The sequence below is a fragment of the Mustela erminea genome, chromosome 16 (assembly GCF_009829155.1).
Source record: "Mustela erminea isolate mMusErm1 chromosome 16, mMusErm1.Pri, whole genome shotgun sequence".
Lineage (NCBI taxonomy): Eukaryota > Metazoa > Chordata > Mammalia > Carnivora > Mustelidae > Mustela > Mustela erminea.
This window is the reverse complement of record NC_045629.1, coordinates 51,815,057-51,831,857: the sequence shown is the minus strand read 5'-3', so window position 1 is coordinate 51,831,857 and position 16,801 is coordinate 51,815,057. Positions and strand designations below refer to the sequence as shown.

The 16,801-nt window shown below is 32.5% G+C and overlaps 1 protein-coding gene across 44 annotated transcripts in view; it reads right to left on the bottom strand.

Moving 5' to 3' along the window:
• The window catches only part of RIMS2 (regulating synaptic membrane exocytosis 2), a 594,152-nt gene that overhangs the window by 137,727 nt on the left and 439,624 nt on the right, over positions 1 to 16,801 (bottom strand). For 21 of the 44 annotated variants that reach the window (XM_032316364.1, XM_032316365.1, XM_032316366.1 and 18 more), the window contains one exon: positions 11,158 to 11,258. The exons of the other annotated variants lie outside the window; for them this stretch is intronic. In XM_032316364.1, coding sequence (XP_032172255.1) covers positions 11,158 to 11,258 — 101 coding nt within the window. The remainder of the gene's footprint in view (positions 1 to 11,157; positions 11,259 to 16,801) is intronic. 44 annotated transcript variants of the gene reach the window in all.

The following is a 16,801-nucleotide window of genomic DNA, read 5'->3' as shown; positions in this document are numbered from 1 at the left end:
ATTTTATAGATGAGAAACTTAAGAAACAGAGAAGTGAATTGACTAAGCTTGTATGATTCATTAATATTGAAGTCTTTCAATTTCTTTTCATTAAAAAAGTGTTTCATTAAAAAATAATTTCAAGTTTAATGGGAGATTAGGCAAGCATATGTAAAACCTAAGTCATTTCTTTTTAAAAATTCATATTTTTTTTTTTAAAGATTTTATTTATTTATTTGTCAGAGAGAGAGCGAGCGAGAGCAAGCACAGGCAGACAGAGTGGAAGGCAGAGTCAGAGGGAGAAGCAGGCTCCCTGCGGAGCAAGGAGCCCGATGTGGGACCCGATCCCAAGACGCCGGGATCATGACCTGAGCCGAAGGCAGCTGCTTAACCCACTGAGCCACCCAGGCGTCCCTAAAAATTCATATTTTTAAGTATACTTCAGAATAAAGACTTTCTTCCTTTTCTGAATTTTAAAACTCTACCTAAAACAATCTGCATAATCAGAATACAAAAACTACAACTGGATGTATCTTAAACAAATAAAGCTTGAAAGTAATTAAAAAAACAGTATCTTGCAAACTAACTTGAATAAAAATATAAAGATGTTTTATGTCCCACTGAAATAACTCTTTTACATTCCATTTAAAATTCAGGTCAGCTTTTTTGGAGGGGGTTTGGGGGTAGACAGAAAATGGTAATGGGTTTAAGAAGTAACATATTCTTACATGATTCTACCTTGAAGACTAGTAGGTTTGCTATAAATATGCCTGGTCATGAAAAGGGCCAATCATAAAAATCACAGCCATTTTCTTTGTTAGTTAGGAAGTTATATTGAACTAGTGTATTTTGGTTCATCCATGACAATGAAGTTCAAATGCAAGGTTTTTCTTTTATTACTCTGTCACATACATAATAGATAATAAAAATAAATGTTATTACTGGGCATATCCATGAGCCAAGTCAAGTTGTAGACCCTCTAAAACAACATTTCTACCTCTCGAAGTTATCAACAGCCAAAAGTTCCTCTTCTTATAGGTTATATTATTTCCAGACTAGAGTATTACTTGGCAATCTTCAAAACCGATGAAATAGAAATATTCAAAGTTCCATATTTAGGAAAACAGAAAATTTATTTTGCTAATAATATCTGTAATTCTTCCAATTGAGGAAAAATGACAACAACAATTTTTATGCTCATGAACAAGCTGTTACCTAATAAAATTGTAGACATGTTCAAATTCTAATTGGCCAAATTAGATTGAAAGTACAGGTACAGACAGCTCCATGCTGCTTTACTTGACTGACTGCCTAATGGACTAAACGTTTTGAATTATGTGTCAATTCTAACCTAGTTATCAATTATTTCATGTGAAGTAATAGGCTAAAATATTATACCTATAAATTAATTCACTAAATCATAATTAATATGCCATCAATTAATTTTAAAATACATAGATTCAATCCTTTTTAAGAATATATCTAATAGAGAGCCTGGCCCTGATCAGAGATTGCTGAATCACTTAGATGAAGAAAAGGAAATATTGAAAATCTACTTCAAACTTCATTTAAATAGTAGGCCATGAGATTAAATGATTTACTTAATTAATGATGAGGTTGCCTAAAACCCAACTGTTAATGCATAGTAGGTTTTTCTTTTCCCAGTGCAGCCTTCGAAGTACCATGTATTTGTATAATACTTAATAGATTACCAGGTTCCCTCAATTTTTACACAGAAAAAAAGCTGGGTTGTGAAGAACTAACAACTAGGCAGTTTTTCCAAAGTCTTATCACATAGATGGTAGAATAAAAGTTAAAGCCCAAATCTTCTAATTTTTTCTCAGTATCCTTTCTACTGTGAGTAACTTTTAGACACAAACCAATAATCACATGCCTGTTACAAAATTTGCTTGTGACTCTCACGCAATAATTTAGCCATACCCCATCCTGGGGTTAATATCCTGCCATACCTTGGTACAAAATACTTGACATTCACCTCCTCTAAAGCCTTTTCCAAACATATACCACCCCTGACACTCTAGCTTCTTCTCAGCATGGATGCCCATAATCTAGAAAAATATCCCATTGAGTGCTTATTATAGCAAAAGCAAAGGCTTGCCACTAGAGAGAGACTACCAAGATGAAAAAATATATAGTCCCCATTCTCAAGAAGGTAAAAAAAAATAAGCAAATAACTCTCATATAAGGCAGAGTATATGCATTTTAGGAGGTGATAAATGCCATGATTGGTTCAGAAGGTATATATGTTTTCAAATCTGTTGTTTTGTATATTCTTATACTTGTAATTTAAAAAAAAAAAAACTTCATGCTTCTAGATCACAGGGATTTTGAGTTGGAAATACTATTTCTGCCCTACTTATCACATTTTCTTTCTTCTTGATTTCCCATATTCTCCTTGATTCTATAAAGCAAGATCTCTCTCCTCTTGGTGACCCATATCATTCATCTCCTGTCTTCCTTATAAGGTATACTAGTTGTCAGCAAGCCAGCAACTCTGGAGGCCTGATGAAAGCAAAGGTGAATGAATGAGTTTATTTTGGGGGGGGGGGGAGAGGTAAAAGAGAAATGTTTTTCCTCTGTATTCTTAGGCAGTATACTAAAAGAAATTATGATCTTGGCAATGGCACCTGTCGTTCATAGACTGACCCGTTTAGCAGCAAGTTGTTGAATACAAATTACTTAAAATTCTTTTGTCAGTTTTTAGCAACATTAGAATTACTGAAAAGGGAGAAATTACAGTTTCTTCTGTAATTTTATCGTGTTCTATAACATATAAATGGCTGTCTCAGTAATCTCAAATGATTTCTTCATAATTAAAAAATATTCTCTTCATATTTCTTGGCCTGACATGTGGTTAGATAGTATTAGGTAACAATTCACAAATATATGTAAAGAAAACAGACCCATAGATTGAATGTCAGAATAAAATTATGACCAAGAAAACCATATTGAATTTTAAATGTGGTTTTATCACTAAGAAAAATAATTTAAAAAATGAACTTGTTGGGGCGCCTGGGTGGCTCAGTGGGTTAAAGCCTCTGCCTTCGGCTCAGGTCAGGATCCCAGGGTCCTGGGATCGAGCCCCGCATCGGGCTGTCCACTCCGTGGATAGCCTGCTTCCTCCTCTCTCTCTTTCTTCCTGCCTCTCTGCCTACTTGTGATCTCTGTCTGTCAAATAAATAAATAAATAAAATCTTTAAAAAAAAAAAAAAAAATGAACTTGTTGTCACAAAAACAAAATATCTCATCTCCGTGGATGTGATACTATAGTTGACGAAATAGAAAAAATTGATGAAAATTTTAAAAAATCATAAAGCTTGAAAAGTGAGTTATATTTGTATCTATGGGATAAGCAAGAAATGAATAGTTGTTGCTTCTATCAGCTAAAATTTGGAAAAGAGAAATTCTATTTTGGCTCAGAGTTCTAGGGTGTGTGCATGTGTGTATACATGTGTACAGATAATTTTATGTGCAAAAATATTTCTCTCTCTCTCTATCTCTCTCTTTAAACTAAAACTGAATTACAACCAACTTACTAGGGAGTAGAAATTGTAAGAAAAATAATTTGGGGTAGATAAAGATTTGACTAAACTAGTAAAAATAATACAACCTTAATCAATTTTTAGACTTTTAACATTATCATTAATTTTTATATTTTTCCTCCTTTTCCACCCACATATTTTTAGGATTACCTTAAAGATATGCTTATCTCTACCTGGTATATTACCAAAGGCAACAAATACAGACCTGAACTCCCAAGAACTTTGCTAAGAACAAGTAATCTGTTGGAAATGATTCTTCTTTTTCTTCTTCCCCATCATTACCAATATCATATCGCAGCTAACATGTATGTATTTCTTAATATTCCAAACTCTGTTTAAGAGTTCTACATGTATATAAATAGAATTAATCTTGAAAACAGTCCTATGAGTTAGGTGCTATTATTAGCACATCTTCTGGAACAAGAAACCTAGGCACAAGGATGTTAATGAAGTTGCCCAAGGTCATACAAATAATGACAGGTAGGATTGGAGTCCAGGCAATTTGGTTTTGGAGTTCAAACTTTTAATACACTCTGCAGCCTATATGTAATCATAATCGCTAAAAAATAAAAATAAAATTAAAAAAATAAAAATAAATAAAATAAAAATAAAAATAAAAAATAATTGAAAAGTGACTAACAAAACTGGCTTTATCTCTCCATTACAGCAATCAAGACTTCACACATTGTGCTGTGATCATGGCTGCTATTATGGTTCTAGGCAACGCACCCCATTAGCATGAAGGTGTATTTCCAATGGCCCCTTCTCCCTCGATGATGCATTGATCATCCCTTTACTTATTTCAAAGGTAAAGGAAGAAATATATATAGAAATTGTTTAGTTAATTTTAAATTCTAGTTTGGTGGACATTTAATATAATATAAGTGAGAAATCTACCCCCACAGACATGAATAAGAAACTCATAGACATGAATAAGAAATAGAAGAGGGAAAAATAGGACATGAAGTCTTTTACAATATGATTTTATCTGGTTCCTTTTTCATTTCAATCTCCAACTTTCTTTTCATTAGGTTTATATATTTATATATTTATATACATTTATATATATATATTTATATATAATTTGTCAATTTTGTAGGTGAGGCGGAAAGTTTTTTTGTTCAAGCCTTGGTAAGATTACCACTAATATCTCTTGTATTTGTAGTGCCATATTAAGTGGTTGCTCTTACTTACTAGCTTAATAATCTAGATTTTTAAATCTGGTTTTATTTCTCTCTGTAAATATACTTGGAAAAGGGACAACCAGAGAGTGATTGTAAAAAAGTACACAGCAGGTGACTACTAAGAGGTTTGGAGGCTTGGAGGCTAGTCTGGACTGGGCAAGCAGCCAGACAGTCCAGAAGGGTGTGGCCTGGTTTGGGGCCAGGAAGCAAACTACAGTGCTGGTATTGGACAAAATGTATTCTCAAGAGATGGAGGAGAGGGAGAGAATATTAAGAAGGGACAGCAGCACCCAGGACTCAGCACATTTTCTCAGAGACTTGGTGACTAAGTTTGGCAGTTAAGAATGCTTCTAGGTATGTTGGCTAATCGAATTTAAATTAAAAAAAAAAAAAAAAAAGAATGCTTCTGGGTAAAGAAACTTGTCCGTTTTTCTTCCTAGGCTTGCATATTAGCCACTTTCAGTCAATTCCTTAAGTTTCTCTTGGGATTTCGCTACAGACCTTGAAGCTAGGTCTAACCAGAAGGTTAGAGAGGGTTAGAGAAATAGTGTGCTTCAGTGAAGAAATCTAAGTGCAGCCACTGGCATTCTCGATATGGCCTCTTCATCAGGAGGTGGTAAGATTTCCTGACCAAGCTTGGGATGGAAACCACAGGTAAGTAATCTTAATTCTGATTTTTACAAATGAAATCATTCTGTTCCATATTTGGCCAGACGAAGCCTTGCAGGAATTTTCTGAACATCCGAATCCTCCCTCTATTCAAGAAACAATAAACTGCTTCTTCCAAGAAAGGACGCTTCATTATGTCTGTTGGGACATTTTAACTTATTCCTGGAGGGCTTTGCAGGGTAGAGACTGAGTTACTGAGATCACGCCTATTAGAATTCTCCTGCTCTATTTATCAGATGATTCCATCTGACTAACACTGGTACGATGGGGTCTGTTTCATGTGAATACTGGGTTCTCCTGGGAGCTTGAGAAGGGATTCTGCAGCCGCATTTCCTCCAGTAGGCACAAAGCCGAGCTCAACTGTTCTGTTGCTGGACTGTGTTATATGCTGCCAGCAAATCAACCTGTCTGCTCAAGCCAACAAAATTTGAGCATTTTATTTCAATCACTGCTATAAAATTAAAACGGATCCTTCATTTCTTCACTTCTGCTAAATGCATGTATTTTCATAGTAATTTGTACAAGGCCACTTATCCATGGTTTAAATCAGTGTTCAGATCCATATACATCACCGCTATTAAGGAGCATTTCCTGTTAAATGCCCGTGCACTTTCCAAAGGACAGCCCCATTTAACATCAGCCTTGGTAACATAATTTCTTAATTTCAGTAATTTAGTTTGTAATTTCCCATCACCCATTATGCTCCAGTCTCTCATTTTTAATCTCCATATCCCTTGAAGATTCATAAATTCTTTCCCCTTAAGTCTTATTTTTCCTTTTAAATCTCTGATGCTTGAATTCTCTGAGAACCTAGAAACCATTCCATGATATTTGAGTTGCCCTGAAATCCTTCTCATTAGCTCCCTGATCGCTTTACTATTTCTTTTCAACCTTGTCATTTTAATTTCTGGTATCTATGACTACATCAGCCCTCATTTTTCCAAAAATAAAAACTAATCTTATGGGCACCGTGTATTCAACATTTAATCCCTAACGGCTAAGCCATTCGTATACATCATCTCGTTTTACCCTACCACCCTAGGGAGCAGGTCTCAAAGCCCAGTGTAATAGATAAAGAAACTGAAAATAAAGGGTCAACCTACCCAAAGTCACCCAGGGGGGTGTTGCCTGACTCCCAGCTGTGTGTCCATTTACTACACTACCCGACATTGATGGACTAGTCACACTGTGAGGCCACTGGAGTCTTCAAGCGCTCCTGTTCACAAACAGCAAACTTATAAACAGCCAATAGGCAGCAACTTTGAACCTGCCCCAGCCTGTCTCCCTCTCCTGGTTCCCTTTTGGCCTATGTCTTGGAAATCAATTTAAAATACCATAGGCTGGCCTTGACAGTGTATCCTCAGTGTGGAGAAGAGAGTAAGCTCTAATAAAGGGAACAGCTTAGTTAACAGTGGGGACCTAGTTGTCAAAAATACTTTTAAGTGAAATTGTTTTCATTGATATTGTTTGCAATTCCATCAGTGTGAGTTTTAGTTGTATTTACAGATTTAAAAAACTGAAATTATTTCTGTGTGGTTATGTTATTCATATTATAATGTAAATTACTTGAGTTAGGTTGTTTTCCTCTTTGAAATTGGTGAATGGATCCCTAGAGGATAAAAAGCCTGGGAACAAAGTGACAAGAAGTGGGATCAACTGTGCACAATGAATGGAGAAAGACCCTTTTACTCGTTTTTACTACACTGTCCTCTGCTCCCTGAACACTAAGTCAGTCTATTGGATTAAGGGTTAAATGCATTAATATAGTCTTGGTTCACATTCGAAAAGTTCTGGGCACTTATGGGCTTTCCTACTTAATTCTAGGGAGATAAATAAGAAAACAAAATTATAATATGATATTTATATATAACAGTTATAATAAGAGTAAGATATTTTTGTGGGAACACAAAATTACTTAATTTAAAAAACAGCATTATTTCTACAGAGATAAAAGCTTTGATTTCCAAGTAAATGCTGTACCAATGAACTGTATAGCATTCTTTATGGAAATGTTATGGACTACCTTTTTAAAAAAATATCTTCCAGGATCATTATAAAATAATAAACATGGCTAAGTAAAAAAAAAAAAATTATTTATTTAAATAAACATTATCAAATTCTCCATATTAATTTTCAGGTATAGTTACACATCAACATTCAATTACTGCTAATTCTTTTAATTAGCAAAGCAGGGTAGTTGTTCTTTGCCGAATTATATTTTGCACTGTTAAATTTAATAGACAAATCACTTTTCTTCTGAACCAATGAAGAGCAGAAAATATTGATTTTATAGGAAAAATCAATGTTGCTCCTTAAATTTCTGTTGAGAATAGAATAGATGAGTTAAGCTGGGATAAAGAGAGGCATGGGGGTACACCAGCTACATAGTTAAATACTTCTTTGAGGGAAAACCCCTTAAGAAATCATCCACTGGTTAAATAGGAATCATGTCTGCACATGTTTTTTATGGCTCTTCTTTGATACAAATTTTCTGTCTTCAAATTTCCTAGTATACTTAAAATATTCTTAGAGAGTAACCTGGTAGTTACTGTTTCTACAGATGCTTTCAAAGTCAGTTACTAAGGAGAGTTTTAAAAACTTAGTAAGAATTGTTTACAACTATCGGTATGGAAAGCTTGAAAAATTCAGGGATATAATGCCATTTAAAATGTGGCTTGTGTAATTAAAAAAAAAACACTAAATTAGATTCCACCAAACTTAGTGTTAGATTCCCTAACACTAAATTAGATTCCACCAAAGCTTCTTAATAGCCTTTCTGAAATTTCAGGGAGATAGCTTGGAAGTAGAGTATAGGCTCCGTATGTTTGAGGTTTGGGATTTGGTCTTAGTTATTTTAAATTTGAGAATCAGATCATCTATGAATGATAATTTCCAGGACTCAGTGGCCATGTGAACTTGGGCAGATTACTTAACTTTTCTATATCTTAGTTCTCTCATCTGTAAATGATTTTGGTTAAGAATTAGACCTAATGTATTAAAGCACATGACTCAAGAGCAAGCCTTAAATTAATACTTGTTATTAAAATATATAAAAGAATGAGAATACAAGCTATATTTATACTGAATTATTTATGAATAATTAAAAGGACAGATGTTGTCAAAAATTTTAATCTAAGAAATTATTAGTATGAAAATGAATAATAACTAAATCTATATATACTCTTGACTGAAAAAGTATCTTCTGTAATTTTCTTTTTGATCCAGGACAGAGAAGATCAAGTTAGGGATGATGGGGACATAGATGACCCAGCAAAGATAGTTCCATATCAGTAAATAATTTGTGGGGTAATGAAATAGAGTTGTATTTTGGACCCTTTAAAGAAGTTGTACCTTAATGGCTTAAGTACATTTTTAGTTAAGCTGAATGCATAACCTCAGTAACAGAAAACATAATGGTAAGTGTTTGATACTCAAGTGATAGGATGTTATAAATTAATGAGCACCTTGTGAAGGTGTCAGATCATCTGACCTCAAAGTCTCCATTTTTTAATGACGTCATTCATTATGGCTTCCAGGTAAGACCCTAATAATGGAAGTCAATTTTGCAAGCAGCTCACCTTAGAGCAGTAGTTCTCAAACTTTGGTGTACATCAGAATCCCTGGTAGGTTTGCTAAAATACAGGGACTCTACCCCCAGAGTTTTTATTAAGTACGTGGGCCAGAGAATTGCACTTCCAGAATTTCTCAGGTGATGATGTCACTGGTCTGGGACTATACCTAGAAAACCACTTCCTTACAGAATACCAATGAAATTATATTGCTTAGTATAATTAGTCCTTTGCCAAGATTTAAATCTTCTCCAGCCCAAAATAATTGGCATCAAAGTTATAAAACTTTGAAGATTCAAGAATTAATTTATTTATGAATTGGAATGGAATCAAAACTTTTTTTTTTTTTTTTTTTTTTAAATAATCTGGAGCCATGCCTCTTGTATTCCATTGGTCCATTCTCCTAGAGCAAATTTCTGTCAGGTATCTATAACAAGAATCATTGGTATTGCATCTAAGGGACTCGTTTTTATCGTATAAACAATGGGAATTAAACAACTGATACAGTTTCCCCTTCTGCCTTTGCTGCTTTTTAGGAAGCTCACAGTTAAAACACTCGCTTCACAAGCCGCAAGTATACAGGGTCTCATATTATGCATTTTGTTCCCACCCGTTACTTGTACTGTTGTGTTGTTTTGCCTTGACTGCATTTTCCCTTCATACTCATCTCTTCATTGACTACTATTGAGAGTATTATATGTACTTTAAAAAATCATCTACATTCTTTCCTAAAATATAGCAGGAGATTAAAAAAAATTGATGTTGTTAGTTGAAGACATGTTTCTAGAAGTTTTAAGATCCTCTTTTGTTAGGACGACATGCTTTGGCCTTTGCATTATACATAGTGAAGGAATGAGCGATTCGAGTATAAGTGATGTCACAAAAGGTCAGGTGTATTTAGCCCTAAGAAGAAATACCAACAAAGTACCTGGGAAAAGACATAGGTATCATTTCGGACATGAAGCTCAAAAGATGGGTAGGTATCTGAAATACTGTATCATTATAAAACTATTTTCTATGAAATTCACTGAGCCTATTTGAAATTATTCATGTTTTTATTTTAGAAAACAAATATAGTTTAGGGCCTGCTAAGTAAAGGCACGGCTTTATTTGTCTTGAATTTACCTTTCTCTGGCTTTAGGCCTGTGTCATTTCCAGGACATCAGAACTCTGTGATGAACAATCCTACATTGACTATGTAGATATTTGCGTAATTTTGGGAAGAGATTGGTGATTTGGAAGGTGACGTTGATGTGGGAATCTGTATCTCCTTTAGGTGGTCCAGTGGGGAAATGAAAACGTCTGATACTGACCACATATGCTTACCTAATGTAGTCAGTTATGCTTTACTTAGTAAGTTTGACTTCACCAAATAATGGAGTATAATGGACAAAAACTAAAGGTTAAGTGGGTAAAGTTAAAATAGACCTAAGTGTAAAAAACTGACACTACTTTTCTCTAATACACAGAAATCTATAGACCACAAATATTACACAATTGCAATGATCACATTACTAAGTCACAGAACACATAGTAACTAAATGTTATGAGTAAATTTTGCTATTTTCATTCTCTTATTAAATCTTAAATAGGTACATCAGAGCGAAGTCTTTTCATGACTTTGCCCGTGAATAATATCATGAACCTAAAAACGTTTTGAAAATATAAAAACAAAACGAAGTGCAGGAATCTTCCCTGGTAGACCTCAAACCTCAACTTGTTCCCAAAAAGTAGCTCCAAAAGATGCTCACTAAAAAATACCTCTTGAACTTACATCTCATATGAATATATATTTTGTTCTAGTAACTCATTATTAAACCAGAATCAATTGAAATACTATAAAATTGAAAAAAAAAATCTATGTACAGAAAAACCACAGCCATTCTTCCTAAACATTTTTGAGGGTGTTAGACCCTTGTAGGTTCTACAAAATAAAAAATTCTAAAAGATTTGTTCTTCAGATCATTTATGAGTTTCATATATTTAATTTCCTATATTATATAATGACGTTTTTAGTAAGACAACTTAAAGTTGGAATATAAAACACATTATAAATTTTAGCATTTGGTATCATGGGGCCATTACATTATATGTTTGTGTCTAACTAATCTGCATTCAGAAGTTGAAGAGAATCTAACGGTTTCATATGATTAATTGTTTATATTACAACTTTTAAAAAGAAAAATGTCTTGCCTTTGAATGGTAATCTTGCTCCAGTCTGGGATCTGATCCGGCTACCTGTTTGTATTTGTTAATTTTCATTTGGCGATTTCTCTCCTCTATATCCATAGCACCTATCGAGTAGAAAAAAACCCATAAAATTAATGTTCAGTTCTTATTTCTGAGCCCAACTTACAGGATGTATAATAGAATAATAGAAGAAATGCTAGGCTGATATGGTATTTTCATTCAAGGTAGTATATACAAATTAAAATGTCATATTGTTTCTTAGATTTATTTAAAGTATGCAATTTGGTGAATAAAAGCATGATTACTAAATATGTACAAAAATTTAATCTGAATAAAATGTAAATGAATTTTAACAGAACAACAAATCTTAACCAGATAGAAAACACTTTCTGGTACATGTATGCCCAGGAGAATATAGTTGACAGCACATAAACTTGACAATAGTAATATTATAAATAAAAACTTTGGCTTGTGATTCATCAGGATTTGATTATTTACTGAAAAATAGCCGTAAGTCTAATTGGTTTCAACTACAATTTTACAATTGTGTTTAGAAACTATTCTCATAAAATTAGCCCATGTGTTAGAGCAGGTTTCCCAAGCTTACAATTGGATCTTTTGAACTTGAATTTTCTAGAAATAGCATCAAGAAAGAGGCACTGGGAATAATACTGCTGAGAATATACCATGCCAGTAAAGGCGCAGAGTATAACTGAGATCATTTCAGGAAAAAAAATATGCAAGGAGGTGAGAAAGTGAGATGGTAAACCCATTACAAAATGAGACTAATAATTCTCTATAACGGGTCCTACTTCCAAAACATCAATTATAGATGTTAAGAGGACCTTTAAAAACTTTGGTTAGAATAAGAACTAAATTCAGTTAGCAAATCTTGGCAAACGTGAAAAGTGTTTTTAAGGTTATATTTATAACTTTTATTAAGGAGATTTTACAGGAAAATTGCACTTCTCATAAGTATGCATAATGAGATTATGTTCACAAAATCCCAACTGTATACTACAAATCTATAAACTGGGAAAAATAATCATAGCTTATTGGGCTCAGTGGGTATCAACAACAATAAGTCATCATGTAAATTCATAACCACTGAGTGTGGGGAGGAACGTAAACATATACATATATAGCTCTTGCTTAACTGAAAACTGAAGTAAAGATCTTTAGACAAAAGTATGCCTATTCAAAAATAAGTATTTTAATACTTAGCCTGAAAAAAATCTCATTGTATATCAGATAATTCTTGTTGGTAACAAATTTTAAGTAAAAACTGATTAATTTAAAATAAGATTAAAAAAAAAGAAAAAATTCAAAAAGGAGTAAGAAAATCCTAAATAAAAGAATGTGTAGTCTATATTACATGACCTCTAAGTATAACAGTAAATTTAAGTCAATTATTCAATAAAGTGAGGCAATTTGTTTCTTTTAAGAGTCTCGTTTTAACAGTGATTTTATTAAATATGTGCCAAATTATAGAATAGGGATATGTCATATTGATATAAATTGGTTGACACATATAATTGAGTGAGTGATATGAATATAGAATACAGTAAAGTATAAATGTCTGTCAGCCTATTTAAATACAATTTTGAAATTATTTGTACCTTAAGAGCTATTCTCAGGTAAATATGTTTATTTTCTCCAAGGGCAGGGAAACAAAAAGCCATCCCCATGTCCAAAAAATTATGTGAACTTAAAGAATATTACCTAAATTGAGTGTTTGGGAAGTTCTCTGAAAAAATTTCATTTTGATATCATGGTAGCAAGATAGTATATTAACATAAATAGCACCAACAGACAAAGAAGCTTGAACACATTTTATATATTCATATTTAAATATATATACATACACATAGATACATACACATACATACATATATATGCATTTTCTAATAATTAGACTATTTGCTGGACATCAGCCTCCTATGAAGCTACATCAATTTCTTTTTAATTACCATTGTGATATATACTGGCAGAAGCTGACAAACTTGTTTTGTAAAGGGCCCATAGTAAGTATCTTAGGCTTTGCGGACTGTATGTTTTCTATCACAACTCTGCCACTATAACACGAAAGCAGATATAGACAATACATGTACAAATGAATGTCACTGTTCTATTAAAACCTTATTTACAAAACAGGCAGCAGGCCTGACGTGGTCTGTGGTCCATGGTTTGATAATCCCTGCTTTAAAGCATAATGGTTTTTTTGTTTGTGTTTTAAAAAAAAAGCACAACACATTGATTTAATATTGCTTCACAAAGAAGCCTTTCTCCTTAGTAATGGTTTAAAGATTTTATAGAATCCGGTTTATGGAACATCATTTATATTTAACACATCACAGGGGGACTAAGAAGAATATTAATTTGTATTTGCTGTAAGTAAACAAAGATGTAAATAGAGTGATAAAATTATTTAAATATGTTATCAACTAAATTCCAATCTCAAACACATCTCTCATCTCCAGACTCAATTACCATCTACAGACAGACCTTAGATTAGAAGATTCTTTGTTAAGAGCCTTAACTAATGAAATCTCAAGTGACCACCTTACTGGGTCTACAGTCAACAAACTTGGGTAAATATGCATTTAACTTACAACTTTAAATTCTCCTAGGTGGCTAATCCTTAGGACAAACAGTAACCAGACATTCCTCTCTCCAAACTGTTTGGCTCTTATGAAGTCTTCCATTTCTCTTCTACATTTTTATCAACATATTCTCATAAAGAACACTTCACAATGATATCCTTAGAGAGAAAAGTATCCTACTGATAAAGAGATTCCTCATAGGAAATATAAAACTGTCACCTGTTGAAACTCCCCAAACACTTTATAACAATATGGATAAAGTATAGCTTTAACAAATCTAATTGACTTTCATAAAATACACAGAGATATAATAATTGGAATCTGAGCATAGAACAAAACAAATCTGAGACATTTTTCTGATGGAGGTTAAAGAAGAATATTACTGTATATACAGTAGAAACATATCTTTAAAATTTAAGTATATTTTGCCAAACCATTGAGGAAAGGAAAAAATTACTTTTAGTAACTGTCTTATTGAATCCTAGCTTACAAACATTTCTTCCAAGAAAATATGAACAAAGTGGAAAAGGAACAAAACAAAAGAAGACTAAAGACAGGAATGATGACAGTGAAAATATTAACATATTCCAAATGATCAAAGCTAAAAGGGCCAAATTCACATAATCTTTAAGTGTATGTACCAAATAAAGTGCAATAAAGAAAAAGGTAAACCAGTGTATACAATCTCTACTTGCCTACTTCAAGGTGATGATTACACAGGAGAAAGCATGGTTATTCATGTCTATTTTCTAGTTTCAGTAAGAAAGACCATTAAGATAACCTATCAGTGTCTTTCACTGGTCAGAGGACTAGGAATAGAAATTGTTAAAATGACTACATAAGATGTAATGAGATAAATAAGAATAAATAAAAATGTACTTGAGATAAAAGAGAAACATGGTATTTTGTTAGGTTATTTTCAAAGGCCAAGCAATTCAAAAAGAAAATACTGTCCTTGACTTTCATTGAATATTTTAACTGTCTTTCAATATCTGTTAACTGTGAAAAAAATTTGTTTTTCAGACTGAGTCATTGACAGCTTTTTTGACAGAAAAATTGATGGTCATTTATATGAATGTTTTCCAAAGTACCTGATGTACAATGATAAAAAGTAAATTGTTTAAAAATATAACATATTTGGTACTGTGTATCAAAAGGGTTTACAATGGTCATACCTTTGAACCTGAAACTTCACTTCCTAGAATTGTTCCTAAAGAAATCAATGTGCAAGATGTACATGCAAGTAGATTTATTGCTACATTGTTTGAAAACTGTAAAGGCCTAGGAAAATAAACTCTAAATGTCCAACAAGAAGCGTTAGTAACCGCACCTGTGGTATATCTACAGAATACTATGATGTATCCATGAAAAAGAAACCATATGATGTGCACATACATTCACATACATAAATGTAAAATAAAGACATTGCAATTTGTAATTATAACAGATTAAATGATGATATAGTACTATAGTTTATAATTGATAATTTAAAAAACTATATATATTCATAAAAATCTGTATACGTATTACCTATACAAAAGACAAAGGGAGGGAAAAAATTAAGCTTTATATACCAGAATGTTATTGCTGGTTATTGAAATTAAGTGCTATTATTTTCTTATGTGGGTTAATATATAGCTTATAAAATGCCCAGAAAGGCATTATATAGAAGAAAAATATTACTTTAAGAACACAAAACATAATGTTTTTGTGAAAAAAAAAAAAAGACAAATCATTCTGTTTGAAAACCTGTACTTCTGCCATGAGTCGGTAATAGTGCTTTGGAAATAAATGTTAAATGATTTTTAAAATGCAAGTATATAACCATTCATTTCTTAATTTATCTAAGGGATATAGATTTTTTTTTTCATTGCTTAATTTATCTTAGGGATATATATTTATTTGTTAAATAAAAGCATTTGGTTGTGTTTATTGAAAATGCTGTATAATGAGAAATATTTCCAAACATAATAAAGTGCAGATCTTTTCAATTTTTATGAATATTAAAACAAAAAGTGACCTGGAATGTTTTAAAATTTTCCTTATGATAGATTTTTCAAATGTGGGACTTAAGAAACTATGCAGCAAAATTTTTCAAAGTTACTTTAAAATTATTTCTTCCTCATCACTTCCTCATCACTTCTTCCTAATCACTTCATAATCACTTAATAAATTTTGATCTTTTTATACTAAAATTTTATTATGTACTAGAAGCTCATAAGAAGTACACTTTTGTTAGCTAAATTATTTGCCTAAATGCATATAATGCAGAGACTAACAAATAGAGGAACAAGTTAAATTTAAAAAATATAGAGATAAATATTGACATAAAAATGATAAATTATAAATCAGATTATTTTCCCTTCAGTACTGGGACAAATGGGAGCATTTTCTTTTAAAGTGTAAACAAATGTAATCTTTTTCTTTAAGTTTTTAATTTAAATTAAACAAACATTTAATTAAATTAAGCTAACATACAGTATAATATCAGTTTCAGGTGCACAATATAGTGATTCAATGCTTCCTTACAACATCCAGTGCTCATCATAAGTGCACTCCTTAATCCCCATCACCTATTTCCTCCACCACCCTGCTCACCCCCACTCTGGTCATCATCATTTTGTTCTTATAGTTAAGTCTATTTCTTGGCTGGCTTCTCTTCTTTTCCCTATACTCTTAATTTTAACTGTGTAACTAAGGTATACACATTTCAAGGAGTGCTTATTTCAAAATCAATCAATTTTGAGGATGTTTCTATTCTGGTTACTAGGAGCTAACACTGGGAATGAAAGAAAATATAATGTGACTTGGTTTATAATGTGTTTGCTTATAAAATGATCTTTCCTTTGGTTCTAGGAATGCAGGGAGACTGAATTCCACATGTGCCTAAGTGAAAAAACATGGAAATTAACTGAAACACAAAGAAACTTACAAAACTATTGTACTACCTTGAAGCTCATAGGCTTGTAAATTATGTTCTAAGCCTTGACAACCTATTGTAGATATTTAGGTTACCTGTTGCTGTGTATATCTATCTACTATTT